Source organism: Peromyscus leucopus, chromosome 5 (genome assembly GCF_004664715.2).
Source record: "Peromyscus leucopus breed LL Stock chromosome 5, UCI_PerLeu_2.1, whole genome shotgun sequence".
NCBI classification, from domain to species: Eukaryota; Metazoa; Chordata; class Mammalia; order Rodentia; family Cricetidae; genus Peromyscus; species Peromyscus leucopus.
Genome location: NC_051067.1, coordinates 106,912,766 through 106,931,562, shown reverse-complemented (window position 1 = coordinate 106,931,562; position 18,797 = coordinate 106,912,766). Strand labels below are relative to the sequence as shown.

The 18,797-nt window shown below is 38.4% G+C and overlaps 1 protein-coding gene across 2 annotated transcripts in view; it reads right to left on the bottom strand.

Annotated features, from left to right (window-relative positions):
- Positions 1-18,797, bottom strand: part of Cbfb (core-binding factor subunit beta) — a 46,599-nt gene that overhangs the window by 13,671 nt on the left and 14,131 nt on the right. The window contains exons 4-5 of one of the 2 annotated variants that reach the window (XM_028854302.2): positions 7,933-8,049; positions 711-837 (exon numbers count right to left, since the gene is read on the bottom strand). In XM_028854302.2, coding sequence (XP_028710135.1) covers positions 711-837; positions 7,933-8,049 — 244 coding nt within the window. The remainder of the gene's footprint in view (positions 1-710; positions 838-7,932; positions 8,050-18,797) is intronic. The other variant, XM_028854301.2, reaches the window with a different exon arrangement.

Genomic DNA, 18,797 nt, shown 5'->3' with positions numbered 1-18,797 from the left:
TTTAAAACTATTTTTATTTTTTTCAAAACAGGGTTTCTCTGTATAACAGCCCTAGATCTCCTGGAACTCGCTTTATAGACCAGGCTGACCTTGAACTTAGAGATCTGCCTCCATTCTTACAGTATTTTGAAAATATTAAGCTGTCCTCTAAAGGGTTACACAAATGACAAAGTCTATTCTGTTTCAAAATGATGGACTAGCAATGTGGCTTACGTGATAAAGCATCTTGCCTAGCCCTCCTCAGGACTCAGGTTAAATGCTCAGCACTATGAGAAAATGAACAAAGAAACCTACCCTGTAATTTTCAAAACCAAGATAAATAGTATAGAAAATAGTATTAGCCTCCGAGCATTTTTAGCAATGTTTTAAATAATGTTTTGATAATGAACTGTATTAACAAGAGGCACTTTTTACAAGTGTGTGATGGCACACAACTGTAATCCCAGTACTTAGAAATTGGAGGCAAGAGGCTGAACAAGATATTTGAATCAATGAATTAAAAGAAAATATACCTTGTTATAGTAAGTTTTTTTTATGAAGATCAGTGAGAAATCAATACACAACCTTAAAACATTTTTACAGCAATTGCATACAATAAATTCAAGCAAGAATATATAACTTTTAAAAATAAAAGACAAAATTAAATCATTAAAAAAACATTATGCATAAATATCACAAACATATCCTGAGAGTTTGGGGAAAGTACTAACCAGTTACTGCCAGCAGCTGTGAAACTCTCACCTCCATTTCCTCCCGGTGAGACCTGTCTCTATCCTCAAATTCGCGAGTTCTTCTTCGAGCCTCTTCGAAGGCCTGTTGTGCTAATGCATCTTCCTGCTGTCAGGGTACATGAAATAATTATTTTAATTTTTATTTATATAAAAAATTAATTTTGGATTTTTTAAAAAAGGAGACCAACTGAAGAGTAATTCTGAAAATACTAATAATACCAATCTCCCATCCTACCTAACTTCAGAGGTACTTTTACTTTATTTTGGAGTCAGGGTCTCATTATATCCGTGGCTGTTCTAAAACATGATCCTCCTGCCTTAGCCTCTCCAGTGAGTGCTGAGATTATGGACATGTGCCACCACATTCTAACAGGAATCTGAGCCATCTCTGACTTGTAACCCTTTCCTTACCTCCATACACTGGATTAGCATACTACCTATTTGCTTCTTATTGGAATCTTTAGTCTTCCCTTCATTTCTATAAACATTTTCTTCATTTGGAACCCAAAGAGCTCTAGCTAGAGAAGTCTCCCAAAGACTGCTCCTGGTCCCTTCTGTTACTGCACCCCACTCCTCTCTCTGCCATCCATGTATATCTAAAGCACAATGTGATCACAATGACTCTTAATTTTAAAAGCTCCCTCACTGCCTACATTCTCCAGTTTAAAATTTTCAACTTTTGCCAGTCACATACCACTTAGTATGCATGCTATATTTTTGATGGTACATCTGCAGAAACTAAAAGATCCAGAACAATACCAAAAAAAGCTATCAATGTTCATTTTCCTAGAATCAGTACAAAGCCTGGTCATGTGACTTCTACCAATGAGATAACAGCACAAGGCACCTAATGAGGTTTCCAAGAAGGCTATATAAGAGACATTTCAGGCTGGAGAGATGGTTCAGTGGTTAGAGCACTGGCTGCTCTTCCAGAGAACCTGGGTTCAATTCCCAGTACCCACATGGCAACTCACAACTGTCCATTATTCTAGTTCTGGGGAGCCCGATGCCCTCACACAGGCAAAAGTATAAGTAAAACCCAATGCAAATAAAATTTTAAAAAATCATAAAGAGAAATTTCACCATTCTTTCTTCCTGGGAATTGACACAATGTTCAGAGACTTAGCCATCTGGCAAATTTGAGGCTAGAGCTGCAGGTTAGCATCAATAGGAAGAGGAAAGGACCTGGGCCTCTGATAATATAATAAATTCTATACTAGGCCTGATTATGCTAGATATCTTGCTGTGTGCAATAAATTATTTGTCACTGTTATAACATTAATATTTATAATTTTCAGCTGGGCCATGGTACGTACGTCTTTAATCCCAGCACTCAGGAGGGAGAGGCAGGCAGATTTCTGTGAGTTCAAGGCCAGCCTGGTCTATAGAGTGAGTTCCGGATAGCCAGGACTACTATACAGAAAAACCCTGTCTCAAAAAACCCAAACCAAACCAAACCACGACAACAACAACAAAAAACAAACAAACAAAAAGAGAGAAAGAAAGAAAAAGAAAAAAGTTGTAATTTTCATTTGTAGTATCTATAATTTAAAAGTATGATCGTATGATCAAATTCCCATACTTGGGGCTGGGGACAGAACTTAGTGGTGGAGCATTTGTCTAGCAAGCACTAGGCTCCAGGTCCAATTTCTAGCACTTAGGAGTGAGAAAGCACATTCTTTTTTCTTTCCTAAAATTTTATGTGTATGGGTGTTTTGCCTGCATATATGTCTGTGCACTACTTGTGTGCCTGGTGCCTGTGGAGGCCAAAAGAGGGCACTGGATTCCCCTGGTATAGGAGTACTCAGTTGTGAGTTGCTATATGGGTGCTGAGAATTGAAACTGGGTTCTCTAGAAAAGAAGCCAGTTCTCTTAACGGCCTAGCCATCTCTCTAGCCCCTAAACACATTCTTACAATATACCTGCTAGTGTTAGGACCCAAGGCAAGACACTTAATTTCTCTAAGCCTCATTAAATTCATATAAAATATGGGCATAGTAATATTTCACATCGTTGTTACAATTAAACAAGACAACACTGTCTTAGTTAGGGTTTCTATTACTACGAAGGGACACCATGACCAAGGCAACTCTTATAAGGGAAAACAGTTAATTGGGGCTGGCTTACAGTTCAGAGATTTAGTCCATTATCATCATGGCGGGCGGCATGCAGGCAGACAAGGTGCTGGACAAGGAGCTGAGAGTTCTACATCTTGATCTGAAGGCAGCAGGAGGAAGAGTCTGTGTCCCACATACATAGCTTGAGCATATGAGACCTCAAAGCCCACAGAGATACACCTCCTCCAATGAGGCCACACCTCCTAATAGTGCCACTCTCTTTAGGCCAACTATTCAAACACACAAGTCTATGGGGCTATTCAAACTACTACAACACACTAAAAATACTTAAGACAGTATTCAGTAAGTGCTTTAAGTTACAAGCACTTGTGGATATATAAAAGCCACACACTTAACTAAACATAATTACTCATGTCTACTATACTTCCAGAATATTCTATATAAGCCTGAGGTACCTAGAAAAGAATGTCGTCCATTCCTAAGGCATTCTATTACCAGTGAGGTATCAACTGGGACATACCTGCTAATGACAAGGTATCCCTTCTGTTACATTCATTTACTTACTTTTTTTCTCAAAATTTATTACATTTAGTGTATGTGCATACATTGCAGCTTAGATACAGAGGTTAGAGAACAACCTGCAGGGGCTGGTTTTCTCCTCCCACCATGTAGGGCTTGAGGGTCTAACTTAGGTCACCAGGCCTGTTGACAAATGCTTTCACCCTATGTCCCCCTTCACTGTCCCGTATTCACCTTTTCACTTGTTTCACAAGTATTTGCTTAGCTTTTATTACAGGCAGGCCATTGTGCTTAGTGCCATGAATAGAACATGAGGCAATACTGTTTTTCCTCAGATAGCTGCTGGGGTTGGCAGCCAAAAAACAAAACAAAAAACCAAAAAAATCAAAATGCCTAATTAACAAACCAACATAGTTATCAACTGTGATTATGAACAACAGGGGGAATTAGAAGGATAAAATGAGAGTGTACACAAGCTGTGACCTAATTCCCTAAGAAAGTTATTGGACACTGTGTGCTCTAGAAATGGGCATAAAGTTTCCCCATGAAATGAATGAAAAGTACTACAAATTGCTACAGAAAAATGAGCCAGGAAAGATTTAGTATTCCTCTATTTCCTAGTTCCAATTTCTGTCATCGTCTTTTCTGGTGACAATTGAGATGCATGTGGAGTGAATAGAATTCTCACTCTTAACAAATGGTAAAATGGGAAAGCTGATAGGCCATTACCAGTGTCATCCTCATCCTTTAACACTTTCCTTTTAAGGACACTACTGCTAATAAAATTACCTGCTTACCCATGAAAGGAGACTAATGGCTAAAGACATTAACTTTATCCAGCCTCAGGCAATGGTTAGAGGAATTTGCAAAATTTTACTCTCCTGGGCCATGTGTCATACTAACTTACTATACTATATGAAAACATGGATAAAACAGTCAGATGGGGTCAACACAACAAAGTTGGAGTGGGCCATTGTGGCATGTACCTGTAATCCACCATGTGGGAAGCCGAGGCAGAAGGATCATCTGAGTTTTGGAGTTAAGACACCAGCCTGAACATTATCAAGAGTCTTCAGAAAGCAACAAATCAAGAATAGAGAGATGACAGATATCACTGGCTGCTCTTCCAGAAACCCAGGTTTGAGCCCCAGAGTCCACATGGCAGCTCACAAATATTTGTAACTCAGTCCCAGAAATGTGATGTCCTTTTCTGGTCTCTATGAGCACAAGACACACATAGTGCACAGATATACACACAGGCAAAATACCCTAACACATAAACAATAAAACTCTCACACATACACACAAAAGTAGGCTAGAGAAATGGCTCAGCAGGTAAACTACCTGCTGTGCAAACATGAGGACTGACCATACCTAAAAAGCTGGGTATAGCATAGCACATCTGTCAATCTTAGCTGCAGGGAGGTGGAGACAGGTGGATGTCTGAAGTTCACAGCACAGCCAATCTATCCGAATTGGTGAATTTCAGGTTTTATGGGAGACAGTTTCGAAAAACAAGGTAGAGAACAATAATGGAGGAAAACCTCCAAGTGCACACACACACATGTGCACCAACACTAATACCGACATATACACAGAGACAGGCTCACCCGCAAACTACAGCAATGAAAAAAATCCTAAAACAGGTTCAAAGAGAAGGTTCAGGAAGTCAAAGAGCTTCTGTCAAGCCTGGTGACCTTATTTGACCTCCAGGACTCACATGGAGAGAAATGAGTTCTGCCAAATTGTCCCTTGTCCTTCAAATGAACACACATGACCATGTACACATGCATACACACACACAAAAATACATACATAAAAATAATTAAACCGAAGCATAGTTAGGTATCCAAAATCCCCATGGGAAATAAATGCTTAACAATCTGTCACAGAGCAGATATAGAAGAGTCTGACCAATCTTGCTTTAGTGATTTTACTTTAACTGTATTTCCTAAATTTATAATTTTAAGTTTGTTGGTAACATCTTTCTTCAGCAATGAATTTTAAGAAGTTTTTAATGAAAAATTAGTAATCAAATTGTAAGAAAGTTGGTGGTGACTATATAATTTGCACAAAATATTGACATTTACTATTCTATGAAGGTCAGAATGATGTCACATATGGAAGGAAAGTCAAAGGAAAGCAACCTGCTCAAAGGCAGTCACTGAGCATAAATTTTGGCAAATGGTGCATTTCTTTAACTCATTACTCTGTAGAACACAACTTTTCATTTAAACCATGACTCTTCCCAGTTAGTTCTACCTACACTCTTGTGCAGATGAAAAAGCGAATCAGCTTATGTGTTGGCTTCAATAGCAGGAAAACCTTACAAACCACTAGAAGACATCTGTTTTACATCAGTGCCATATGGTACTTAAATGGAAAATGCTAATTTCAATACTGGCACTCATGTTGACAATGCAAGAGTTGGTGGAACATAACAATGCTCTTCTGCCGGGTGTGGTGAAAGAAAAAAATCAGGAGTTTATGGTCATCCTCAGCTACATGCTGATTGGGCTATATGAAACCCTATCCCGATGTAAAATCCCATCCTTTGGGTTAAGGGTTTTTTGTTTTTCTCCAAATAAATCCAGTCTTTAAAGTTGGAAGAAAAAAAAAAAAAGAAACCCTATCTCAAAATAGTAACAATGTTCTTCTTTCTTTCTTCCTTTTATTTTTTTCCAGACAGGGTTTCTCTGTGTAACAGTCCTGGCTGTCCTGGAACTCACTTTGTAGACCAGGATGGCCTTGAACTCAGAGACCTGGTTCTGTCTCCCAAGTGCTAGGATTAAAGGCCTGTGCCACCACTGCCTGGCTACTAACAATGTTCTTATTGAGTTATGAAATACAAAGTACAAATTTATTAGATATTTCTGGCACATAGCAATACAAATAAAGAACTGAGATGTTCTGCTAATGACTTATAATTCAGTTATAGAACTTATAAATACCCTTATATAACCACTCTAGGTAGAGTGTGGGTGACAGGTTGATGCTGGATATAAAATTCACCACGGAGCTGAGACTGCCCATTGGTTAAGTAAGTATGAGGAGTTCAGCTCCCAGCACCCACACCAGGCAGCTCACAACTGCCTGTAACTCCAGTTTCAGAGGCCTTCTGACCTCTTCAGGCACCAGACATGCATGCGGTGCACATACATAAATGCAGGCAAAAGAAACACACATAAATCTAAAAACAACGTAAAATTCATCATGAGAGTAATATTATCTTTGGTACTTTAGAAAATTTGGGGGTACTGAAGAACTTCTACAATGTCATTCATTCATTCGGGCTTTTGTTTTTTTTTTTTTTTTTAAAGATAGGTTCTCACTATAAAGCCCTGGCTAGCCGGGAACTCACTATGTAGAGCAGGCTAGCCTTGAACTCACCAAGATCCACCAGCCTCTATCTCTTGGGACTAAAGGTGTCCATCACCACACCAGGCTATTTCTTTTTCTTTCTTTCTTTTCTAAACATTTAAATCCCCCCCCCCTTTTTAAGATTTACTTATTTATTTATTATGTATACAGTGTTCTGCCTTCATGTGTCCTTGCAGGCCAGAAGAGGGCACCAGATTTCATTATGGGTGGTTGTGAGCCACCATGTGGTTGCTGGGAATTAACTCAGGACCTCTAGAAGAGCAGTTAGCACTCTTAACCACTGAGCCATCTCTCCAGCCCTCAGTCCATCTAAAAGCATTTTCTTATACATGCTTTTTCAATTGTTTCTGTCTCTCTCTCTCCCCCATAGTATTCTGACAAACCAAGAAAAAAGTATTGAAAAGAATCATTTACCTGGGCAGTGGTGGTGTACACCTTTAATCCCAGCACTCAAGTGGCAGAGGCAGACAGATCTCTGTGAGTTCAAGGCCAGCCTGATCTACAAAGTGAGTTCCAGGACAGTCAAGGACTGTTACACAGAAAAACTGTCCAAATGCCTCCCCTCCCCGAAAGAAAAAAGAAAAGAAAAGTCATTTACTGGACTTTTAATTTCCCACCAGGCAGACACAGGTAATCCAATGATTAGCCAGTTGATTCCCAATAAAGGACAGATTCCTAAAATTAGGACCAGAATGTGGTCCTCAATACTTCCAAGTTTATTTATTATGAGCATACTCCTTGTGCTGGTTGGTTTTCTGTCAACTTGACATAAGCTAGAATCATCAGAGAGGAGAGAGCCTCACCTGAGAAAATGCCTCCCATGGAATCAGGTTGTAGGCAAGCCTTTAGGGCATTTTCTTCACTGATGATGGTGGAGGGCCCAGGCCATAAACCCTTTCCTCCCCAACTTTGGGTAATGGTGCTTCATTCGCAGCAATGATAACCCTAAGACACTACTACTCTTTATTTTTAAAAAATATTTTACTACATTTTGTTTTGTGGGTGTGTACATGTGTATAGGAGTTGGTTCTCTCTCCACCACATATATAGGTTCTGGAGATAAAACTCAGGTTCTCAGGCATGGCAGCAGGTGCTGGTTACCTGCTAAATCATCTCAAAAGTCCAAACATACTACTCTAAAGATTAGGGAAAATAGTGCCCCAAAGACAAGATTAGGAGTTAAATAAAAGGACTATCCCCAGCAAAGCCTGAAATCACCCTACCTGGGCTCGCTCCTCATCAAACTCCAGGCAACCCATACCGTCCAATCTGTGGAGATCAATCCAGCCCTTCCAGATAACACATACTCCATTCAGAATCATGGGCGCCTTCAAGTATACCTAAACAAAACAACAACAAAAAAAAAAAAAAAACAAAAAAGACAGTTGAAAACCAACGAAAAGCCATCAGACCTGAATTTTCTTCCCTTAGATTTCTTTTAATTTTAAAAAAATGTTTAATATAGATGGATGGTTTTTTTTTCCCCCGAGACAGGGTTTCTCTGTAGCTTTGGAGCCTGTCCTGGACTAGCTCTGTAGACCAGGCTGGCCTCGAACTCACAGAGATCTGCCTGGCTCTGCCTCCCAAGTGCTGGGATTAAAGGTGTGCATCACCGCTGCCCGGCCCATAGGACTATAGTTATAGACGGTTGTGAGCTGCCATTTGGGTGCTGGAAATTGAACTCATGATCCCTGGAAGAGCAGCCAGTGTTCTCAATAGTTAAGCTATCAATCTCTTTAGCCCCAGACACAATTTGTGTGTGTGTGTGTGTGTGTGTGTGTGTGTGTGTGTGTTCATGAGTGTTTTGCCTCCATGTATATCTGTGCACCTCATGCATGCAGTGTCCATAGAGGCCAGGAAAGGGTGCTGGATCCCTAGAACTGGAGTTACAGATAGTTATGAGCCACCATGTTGGTGTCGGAAATCAAACCTGGGTCCTCTGAAAGAACTGCCAGTTTTCTTAACTGCTGAACTATCTTTGCAGGCCCCAGATATAAAAATATAAAGGATTAAGCTTACTTGTCAATCTTGCAGTTTTCTTTTTGAGAACATATGATGGTAAAATTAAGAATTACAGGAAATATGTGTGTGTTTGTATGTATGTGTATATATAAAATTAATTTTTAAAAGTCTTTTTTTGAGAAAGGGTCTTACTATGTAACCCTGGCTATCCTGGAACTCACTATGTAGATCAGACTGGCCTTGAATTCAGAGATCCTCCAGTCTCTGCCTCCCGAGTGTATTACCATGCCTGGCCTGGAAAGTACATATATAAACAAACCTTAGACTTTGGTTTCATTCAGTAATTTTTTCTTTTTGTGATGTCAGAAATTAAACCCAGGGCCCTGCATGTGAGGCAAACACTCTGTCATAGAGCTATATCTCTCTCTAGCCCTTAGAATTTTATATCCAGTTACAATTCTTCTAGACTACCTTAAAAAGAAAATTTCCTAGGATTTGTGAAAGGACTGGGAAATAGCTCAGGTTTCCCCAGCATGTGCAAGGTCCCAAGTTTTATCCCTTGTATCACCTACTGGAGAGGGGGTAGAGAATGTGTAAAAGTGTAGGTAATTTTTTTTTTTTTTTTTTTTTTTTTTTTTTGAGACAGGGTTTCTCTGTGTAGCTTTTTGGCTGTCCTGGAACTCACTCTGTAGACCAGTCTGGCCTGGAACTCACAGAGATCTGCCTGCTTCTGCCTTCCAAGTCCCAGTATTAATTATTAATTAGTGGGAATGTGAACTCCTCCCACAAAATTATTTCTGGTAAGATAAAGAGCTCTTATAACACACTAATACACATTTCTGCTTGTATGTTAGAAAATTACCCAAAAGGAATACTCTGGGATGTTGTAACATCTTAAGTCACTGAAAAATTTAAAATATGTAACCCACTCTATGTTTTAAAGTTTAAAAAGGTATCAATAAATGCTATTTCAAATTTGCTGAGTTCAAAACTATTCACTTTATAAACTTTTAGTATTATCAGAAAATTCCAACATCCTTACACACTGAGGTGACTTGAATTTTTACAGTTTTATATTTTTTTCTCTAAAGATAACCAATACAGTCACCAAAAGTTTTCAAGTAAATAACACTAGAACAAAAGTCACTTTAGGTAGAATTTCCAAACTGAGATTTCCAATCACCACATTAATTCTCACATTGGCTGATTTTTCTCAAGAATAAGGATCCAAGTAGAAAGGACGGTTGCTACTACAACTCAAGACACAGATATGAAGCAAGAGAGAAATTTATCATAGTTCCTACAATCTTCTCTGCCCTAATGTCAAGCTGCTATGGATCTCAGGATGGCTTTGAACTCAGAATCATTCTGCTTCTATCTTAAACTCTGAGACTACAGTCAAGAGTCACCATATCTACCAGGCATGGTGGTGCCTCCCAGCACTCTAGAGGCAGGCACAGGTGGATCTCTGTGAGTTCAAGGCCAGCATGGTCTCAAAAAAACAAAACAAACTAAGGAGGGAGAAGGGAACAGGAAAATGATGTGATTATATTATAATCTCAAAAACTAAATAATTAAAATAAAAATAATAACTAACAGTTTTTTCAGGTTTTGAGAGAGAACTTCATGTAGCCCAGCTGGCCTTGAACTGATCCTCCTGCAACTACCTCTCAAGTATTGGGATTAGAGTCCACCATACCTGGCTATTTAAAAAATTCTTTTTTAGGGGTTGGGGATTTAGCTCAGTGGTAGAGCGCTTATCTAGCAAGCTCAAGGCCCTGGGTTCAATCCTCAGCTCCAAATAAAATAAAATAAAATAAAATAAAAATACATTTTTTTCTTTGTATCTTTTCTACTTCACTTAACGCAGGCTTCTGAATGAAAATCAGCATAAATTTAAATCATTCACTGCCTTGAAAAGATATCTGAAATTCAGAGGACATGGAACTTCAGTGAATTTTCAAAACTCCAAATAATCATAAGTGAGATTTTCATCTACATAAATAAAGTATGTCTCATTGGACCAGTCTAGCGTTTTATGAACAAAACTGGCATTTTTATTACTTACATGACAGAAAAGTGGTAGGAGTTTCTCATTTTAAGAGAAAAACCTGGCACACCTTTAATTCTAACACTCAGGAGGCAGAGGCAGGTAGATCTCTGTGAGTTCAAGGCCAGCCTGGTCTATAGAATGAGTACCAGGGCAGCCAGAGCCACACAGAGAAACTCTGTCTGCAGAAAACAAAGAGGGGGGTGGGGGGGAGCTGAAAAGCTGGAAGCATCCTTTTATCTTTATTCAATTTAGCAGTCTCCTGAGCAAAGTTTGGATTCTTGTTTTCAGAGATACTTAATAAAAATGTCAGTTTATAAATGACAGAAAAGCTAGAAAAACCAAATAAATAAATTATAGAAAAGTTATTCCTCAGGTACCTGTAAACATAAATCTACAAGATTTATGCCTTTATGCTATATATGTTTTTCTCCTTATGCTAAGAACAATCTTTTTTTTTTTTTTTTGTTTTTTTCAAGACAGGGTTTCTCTGGGTAGTTTTGGTGCCTGTCTTGGATCTCGCTCTGTAGACCAGGCTGGCCTAGAACTCAGAGATCTGCCTGATTCTGCTTCCCGAGCACTAGGATTAAAGGCATTTGCCACTGCCACCTGGCTAAGAACAACCTTTTTTAAAACCAAGGTTTCAATAAACCACACTGAACCAATTTCTACTTATAAAAGAAGACTCTCCAAAAACATAAGGTTCTATTTCTCCTCCCATTTGAGCAAGGGAAACAGTCTACAGTTAGAGTTAAAACCGTTTAACCACACATTTCCTTTTGTTCTGATAAGTGTTCATTCCTTTCCACATTATAAATGTATTTATTTATCCTTTTTTGAGACAGAGTGTCATGAAACACAGCCTGGCCACTAAATTGATATGTTGCTGAGAGTGACCTTGAACTCTGGATCCTCCTGCTTTCATCTTCCTTGCGCTGGTAAAGTTCAGCCACATTTACTCCATCAGTGTACACCTTAGTCAAGTGACTAAGCTGACTTTCCACTCAGGACCCCAGAGAAACCTAAGAACAACATTCCTCTACATTTCACATCAAGAGAACTTGACTTACCACACCTCCAAAGAGTTACAGCATATGACAGAGAGTGTAACATTTCACTACCAAAGCCTCTATTATGCTACATTCTGATACTAATCATGGGTAATTCTTCTCATGTAACTAACAGCCAAGAAAAGGTCAACTTCATGCTACCTTTAAACCAGACTTGTGTTATTCACAAATGGTTTTTATCTGAGAATTGCAGATTCTACAATTTCTTAGTTTATTCATATTAACTAACATCCACAGTCAGAAGTAGTTCTCTTATGAAATTCATTTTTTTTAAAGCCCATCTTTTACTTCTTTATAAATCTTTCATGAAAAGGAGACCACCACCGATCTGTTTTGGGAAATTCCTAAATGGCTTTAGAAAATGGATACATTCATTCTGAAGAATAATGTCTGGACTCCTAATTTAAAATAACATCTAGATGATCCTGGTGATTTATTTAATGTTCACACTGAAATAAACAGTTTTATGTGTAATCTTCAAAGTAAATGTTTGGTGCTTTTATATATTCATGAATACTAGGCCTCAAAGTCTGAAGAAAATATACTGCTGTCTCTTAACAGCTGGTATGTTGTAATGTTAATTCAATAATGTCATTTAAACACAAAGACATTTATTTCACTGAAAATGATGCCTTATTTCAAACTTTGAAAAGGTTATTATATGTTCCAAAATGAAGCTCAATTGTCCTAAAAAAATCATGTTATAGAAATGGATTCCAGGGCTGGAGAGATGGCTCAGAGGTTAAGAGCACTGGCTGCTCTTTCAGAGGTCCTGAGTTCAATTCCCAGCACCCACATGGTGGCTCAAAACCATCTGTAATGAGATCTGGCACCCTCTTCTGTATACATAATAAGTAAATAAATCTTTAAAAAAAAAAAAAAGAAGAAGAAAAATGGATTCCACAAAGTCTTAAAAACTAGTAAATAGATGCAGCAAATCACAGGAAGCAACAAAACAGCGTATCTTTCCGAAAGCTAAACACTAAAGAATGAGACTTCACAGGTTTAAAAGTGACTATAGCCTCATTTTTTAAAAAAGAAAGGTAAAAAGCTGGTTTAGCAGAATTTAACTCAAGATCTAAACATCACTATTTTTGATGTCATATTGAATCCAAATTAAATAAATCACTTAATTTTCAACCTACAGCTTCAAAATCCCCATCATTCAAACCACAAAGAGATTCAGTAAAAACATGCTTGTATCATCCAACAATATTATTAATATAAGGGTATACCCTTATACTATTTGGACATGATGGCACATGCCTCTAATTCCAGTACTTAGAAGGCTAAAGTGGAAGAACCAGTGCAAACTCAAGGTAAGCCTGCACTACACAGGATGACTGTCTCAAAACAAACAAAAACTCCACTATCACCACCAACAAAATAAAAATTCAAACAAACAACAAAAATAAAAATCAAGTATTGCTTCTGTAACACAGATGAACCCCAAAGCCGCTATACTAAGTAAAATAAGTCAGGAAAAGGTCAAAATTATTAAATTAACCACAACAGGCAAATTGAGAGGAGATAGAGAGAAAGGAAACATGAGATTTTGTTTTCTAAGAGATCTGGGCTGATACAATAAATATGGTGGCCACTAACAGTACCATTATGGGTTTAAATCTTGAGGAAGGGAGGAGAGATTCCTTGAAGAATAAATAGGAAATGAGGACTGATGAAGAACTTGGAGAAAGTCCAACTTTTCAATTAGGGCAGAAGAAAATGCAGAGCAGACTATGAGTAGCCATTAAGCAAACAAGAACACATATTATAATCATAGGTTGAGTTCCCCTTTGTTGGCTACACATGTTATGGAACCTTAGGTCTCTTTTATTTACAGCAACAAAGTTTTTGTCATAAATATCCTCCCTCTGATTTATTTCAGACAAGGTCTAACTATATAGCCCTGACAAGCCTGGTACTCACTACTTGCTAGTGGCTAGGCTAGCCTCAAACTCAAGTTTCCTGTCTTAGCCTCTGGAGTTAGGGACTACAGGCCTCTACTACCATACCTTGATAACGGGAGATTTAGCTTATTTTACTGAGACAGGGCCTCACTATGTAGCCTTGGCTGGCCTGGAACTTGTATGTAGATTAGATTGGCCTCAAACTCACCTGCTTCTGCCTCTCAAGTTCAGAAAATCCATAAGGTTGGAATTTATAAGTATATTTCAGTAAAACCAGAAACTTTGTAAAATTCTGAATAATATTTTACTTTTGAATTCAGGTGTATTTTTCTAAAGAATATTATTAATTTCATTAGCTTCTCAAAGGAGTATGCAAAGCATTCAGTATGATGGTAAAACTCTTCTAGTCCTCCTTCATAGATGGACACCAAGGTCTTTGTAGTATAGACCATGAGATGATAAGTACTCTTCCTTCTAGTAAATGGACAGGGGAGAGAAAGAGAGGGAGAATTGTAATAGTTGTTAATGGAGATCAAATCCAAAGCTTTGCATGTGCTAAGTAAATATGACCACTGAGCACGATACCAAACCTCACTTCTTTTAACTGTACTCCCTCTTAGACAGCTAAAAAAGTTAAAAATAAAATGGTAAACTTGGGTCCTGAAATTTAAGCATCAGAAGAAGGGTATGAGAAAATCTGATCAATTTCTCATTTATTAACTTGGACAGTATTTCCTTCTTGAAGGTCTAGAGGCTGCTTGTTCTAAGAATAAACAATTTGGAAGCAGCGGTGGCATCTTCAACTCAGATGTCTTTTCCCCTGCCATGCTGACCCCATTTTAGGAAAGAGCATTTTCTAGCTACTAGGTAGCTGAGGTGAGGCAAACTGAAAGTAGAAAAGCTATGATTCAAAAAATTTCCTTATTTGAGTTCTGAAGAAGATAATTTTGAGATAAGCAAAGCACAATAATTGTAAATCTACAAACATACTCAATGCACATCAGTATTAAGTCACAAATCAATAGGCACAGAAACCAATCCCAAAGCTATTGACAAAAGCAAGAAGCAAAGACTTCATTCTTCAAAATCATCATCATCATCATCATCATCATCATCATCTTTCAATTGGAAAGAGCATTTCACATCTCCATAGCACAAACTGATAAGCTGGGCATGGTGACATTGCCTTTAATTCCAGCACTTGGGGAGACAGAAGCAGGTAAATCTTGAGTTTGAGACCAGCCTGGCCTACAGGGCAAGTTCCAGGACAGCCAGGACTACACAGAGAAACCCTGCCTTTAAAAATAAACACAAACAAACAAAAAATTAAATAATAAAAATAAACTGGTAACATTCAGTTTTGCTTACATATATGTCTGTGTACCTTATTTGTCTCTTGCCTGGTGCCCTAAATACCAGAAGAATGCATCCCTTAGATCTACTGGAACTGGAGTTATGGATGTTTTTGAGCTGTCCTGTGGGTGCTAAGGAATTGAACCAGTGTCCTTTGAAAGAGTAGCCAGTGCTCTTAACCAATGAGTCATCTCCCCAGCCGCCCCATAAATATTTAAATACTTATTAATAAAAGAGTAAGAAAATAGAAAAAAAAAGTTCTTAGCTTCCCTATACTAATTATTTCCAAACTACTTACTTTTTTGTTATTATTGTTTATTTGAGGTTTTTGTTTTTGAAACAAGTTCTTACTATGTAGCCCAGTATGGCTTTGAACTCATAAGCCTTCCTGTCTTCGTCTCCTAAGTGCTGTGATTATAAGTGTGTACCATCATGCCTGGCCTTCAAACTACTTATTTTCACTTATCTAAACCAGATCCCTCACATTTTATAATCATTGCTGGGACTCTATCTCCTTTAGTAAAAATTAGACAAGTCAACGTAAGTAAAAACACAGACCACCACAGAAACACTGTTTACATCTACATTTCCACCAATGCTCTACATAGCAATTTTTTTCCAAGGGAAAGAGCCATCCTCCGACCCCATCCCCAGGCAATGAACAGTTGTTCTACCCACAAACTAATGAATCATCAGACAAGCTAGCGGTAATGCTAGACTGGCCAGAAGCACCCAGGAAAACAAGATTCCACTGATGAAATATGTACCTTGCTGCCCAGCTGTAATCATTTCTGTAGACTACTTAACAGATTCCTTTAAAAGACTTCATTCTGACTCATCCTCTGTTAGCCACATGGTCCCCTCTGTTCCTAAGTGCAGTCAGCCACTGCCAGATAATCACTACAGTCATTCATTCCCTCACCTCTGAGTAACAACTGGGTTGCATGTAGAAGAAAACATAGCTTCTTACAGTCATCTAATGCAATGTATAAACCTACTTTATGTAGTTCAAACAACAAATTGTAAAATGTAAAACTAGAAAATATTTTTGAAGCTTATGTATATGTATACACATTTAAACACATATTCAATAAATTAGTATGTTGCTGGGCACAGTGGCAAAAACTGTAATCCTAGTCCTTGGAAGACAGAGGTAGGAGGATTGAGTTTGATACCAGCCTGAGCCACATAGTAAGAATCTATCTCAAAAATGACAAAAAAAAAAAAAAAAAAAAAAAAAAAAAAGAGTATGTTAACTAAACTCAGACTTTTGCTAAGATTACATAAGAGCTGGGCACAGTGGCTCACACCCTCAATCCCAGCGCTTAGGAGAAGGTAAGAAAGGGTCATCCTTTGCTAACTGACTAGTTCAATGCCAGCCTGAGCTACATTAGACCACATCTCAAAACCACAAAAACAAAAAACAACCCCCACCACCACTAACATGAGATCTGTATACTTTTCTACAGAATCAAAAATTGTATAAACACATCACATGCTTTCTACACAATCGTTTTTACTCAACCTCAATGTATTTTTTCCCTAAGTGAAAAGCTTGTTATGCTTTTGAGTTAGAGCTCAGAAAAGCTGGCAGTCACAGCAGTGCCGCAAAGCGGGAGCTTCATCACCTGTTGCCCCGAGCTCTTAAGCATCTGCAACAGAGCTGAATGCAGTTGCAATATGAGACTCCATTCAGCTCATCCTCTTCCAAGAACTTCATCTGAAAATGACAGTCCTTTTCCACATCCATGTTTATGTTCCATCTAAGAACACTCCTGTCTCTGCCTTCATTTATGTACTAGCCATAGCCATACTATGAAGTATGCATGGTTTTTACGTTGGAAACATTAGTCTAAGTTGAAATTTGGTATTCAGGGCTGGCAAGACGGCTCCCTGTAAGAACAACTGCTGCCACGCCTGGCAGTCTGAGTGCAATTCCTAGAACTCACATGGTGGAAGAAAGGCAACCTATGCCCACAAGCTGCCCAACACAGACAGGCAGGCAGGCAGGCAGGCACACAGACACACAGAGACACACATGTTAAAAATCAGGAGGGAAGGAGGGAAAATAAGAGGCAATATATCTTAAACAGAGAAGCCTACTCAAAAATTAATTCTTCATCCATTAAATCAGATTCTGTTAAAAATGACTTTGCAGCCAGGCGGTGGTGGCACACGCCTTTAATCCCAGCACTCGGGAGGCAGAGGCAGGCGGATCTCTGTGAGTTCGAGGCTAGCCTGGTCTCCAAAGCGAGTTCCAGGAAAGGCACAAAGCTACACAGAGAAACCCTGTCTAGAAAAACAAAAAAAGAAAAAAAAATCACTTTGCTATTATTATCTTCATAAGCACTGGCAAGCCTATAATCCCAGCATTTGAAAGGCTAAGGAAAAAGGATCAAAAATATCTTATGACAGGCATGGTGGTGCATGCCTTGGTGGCAGAGGCAAGCAGATCTCTGAGTTTAGGAACAGCCAGAGCTATATGAGACCCTGTCTTTAAAAAAAAAAAAAAAAAAAAGGAGGTCCATGCCCTAAAATTACTTTTTAGAGAAGAGTTTAACCTTTCTCTTCCTGAGGTCAGTACAGGAAGAGAATATTCAATTTTCATAGGATCAGTACAGGGTCAACCAACAGTAAACAATCAAGTCCATTTTTTTGAAATCAGGTTTCTTCATACTCTTTATACCAACTGGGCCATAAAATTACCATATATAGTCAAACAGATTACATGAAAAAAAATTAATGTGATCACTCAAGACTATTAATTATGGTCAACCAAAACCATCTGCATTCATTTGAAATAAAATGAAACTGGAAATAAGTCCTAAGAGGAAAGAGCAGAGGAATTAAGCTGAGTCTATATAACTTCAACTTAGGAATGATGGAAGTTGTGATAAGTTGCCTTTCCCTAGCGATTTTTTGACAGCTAAATTACAAGGAAGCAGTGTAAAGAAGAATTAAAAACATACCAAGATGAACTACCAGGGAAAGATGAAGTATTCCAGCAGCACTGTAGGCCCACCTGAACTTACCAAGTCATACTACAGCACTATCACTATGATTCACTTACAATCTTACACTATAAAACCACTGAACAGCCTAACTTTGAATACAATTTAAGATGCATTTTCTATGCTGGGCATACTGACACAAGCCTGTAATCCATACACTTGGGAGGTAGAAGCAGAAGAAACATAAGTTTAAGACCAACCTATGTTACAGGAGGCTAGTCTCAAAACAATTCAAATTTCAAAATATAGTTTTCATATATTCTAGCACTTCATTTAATCCTCACATGAGGAAGAGTCTACTTACCACTTGTGACTATGCAAACAGTTGTGATTTGAACTGACTCTACCTTTCTACTATACTCTAGTATTTTGAATCTTCCCTGAAGACCAAGAGCCAAGATAAGGGATAGGAACACAACTCAGTGGTAGAGTACTTGAATAACTCATGCTCAGTACTATCCAAAACAAACAAAGACAATGACATGTCAAATGCAAACAGTTCAATTAGACAACTGTTTCAAATGGGGCTGGAGGGATTGTTGCACGAATCTTAAAAGTTCTTATTAATAAAATCAAACCCGAAGCCAGGTATTGGGTGAATGCTGCAAGATCAGAGAAGCAGAACAAGCCACAGCTTCCTCACCTCGCCAATTCCTCAGCTGATCCTGCTTCCTCAGACTGAAAGCCTCTGTGTCCTCATCCGAATGGATCTCATCTGAACTGCTGCTCAAA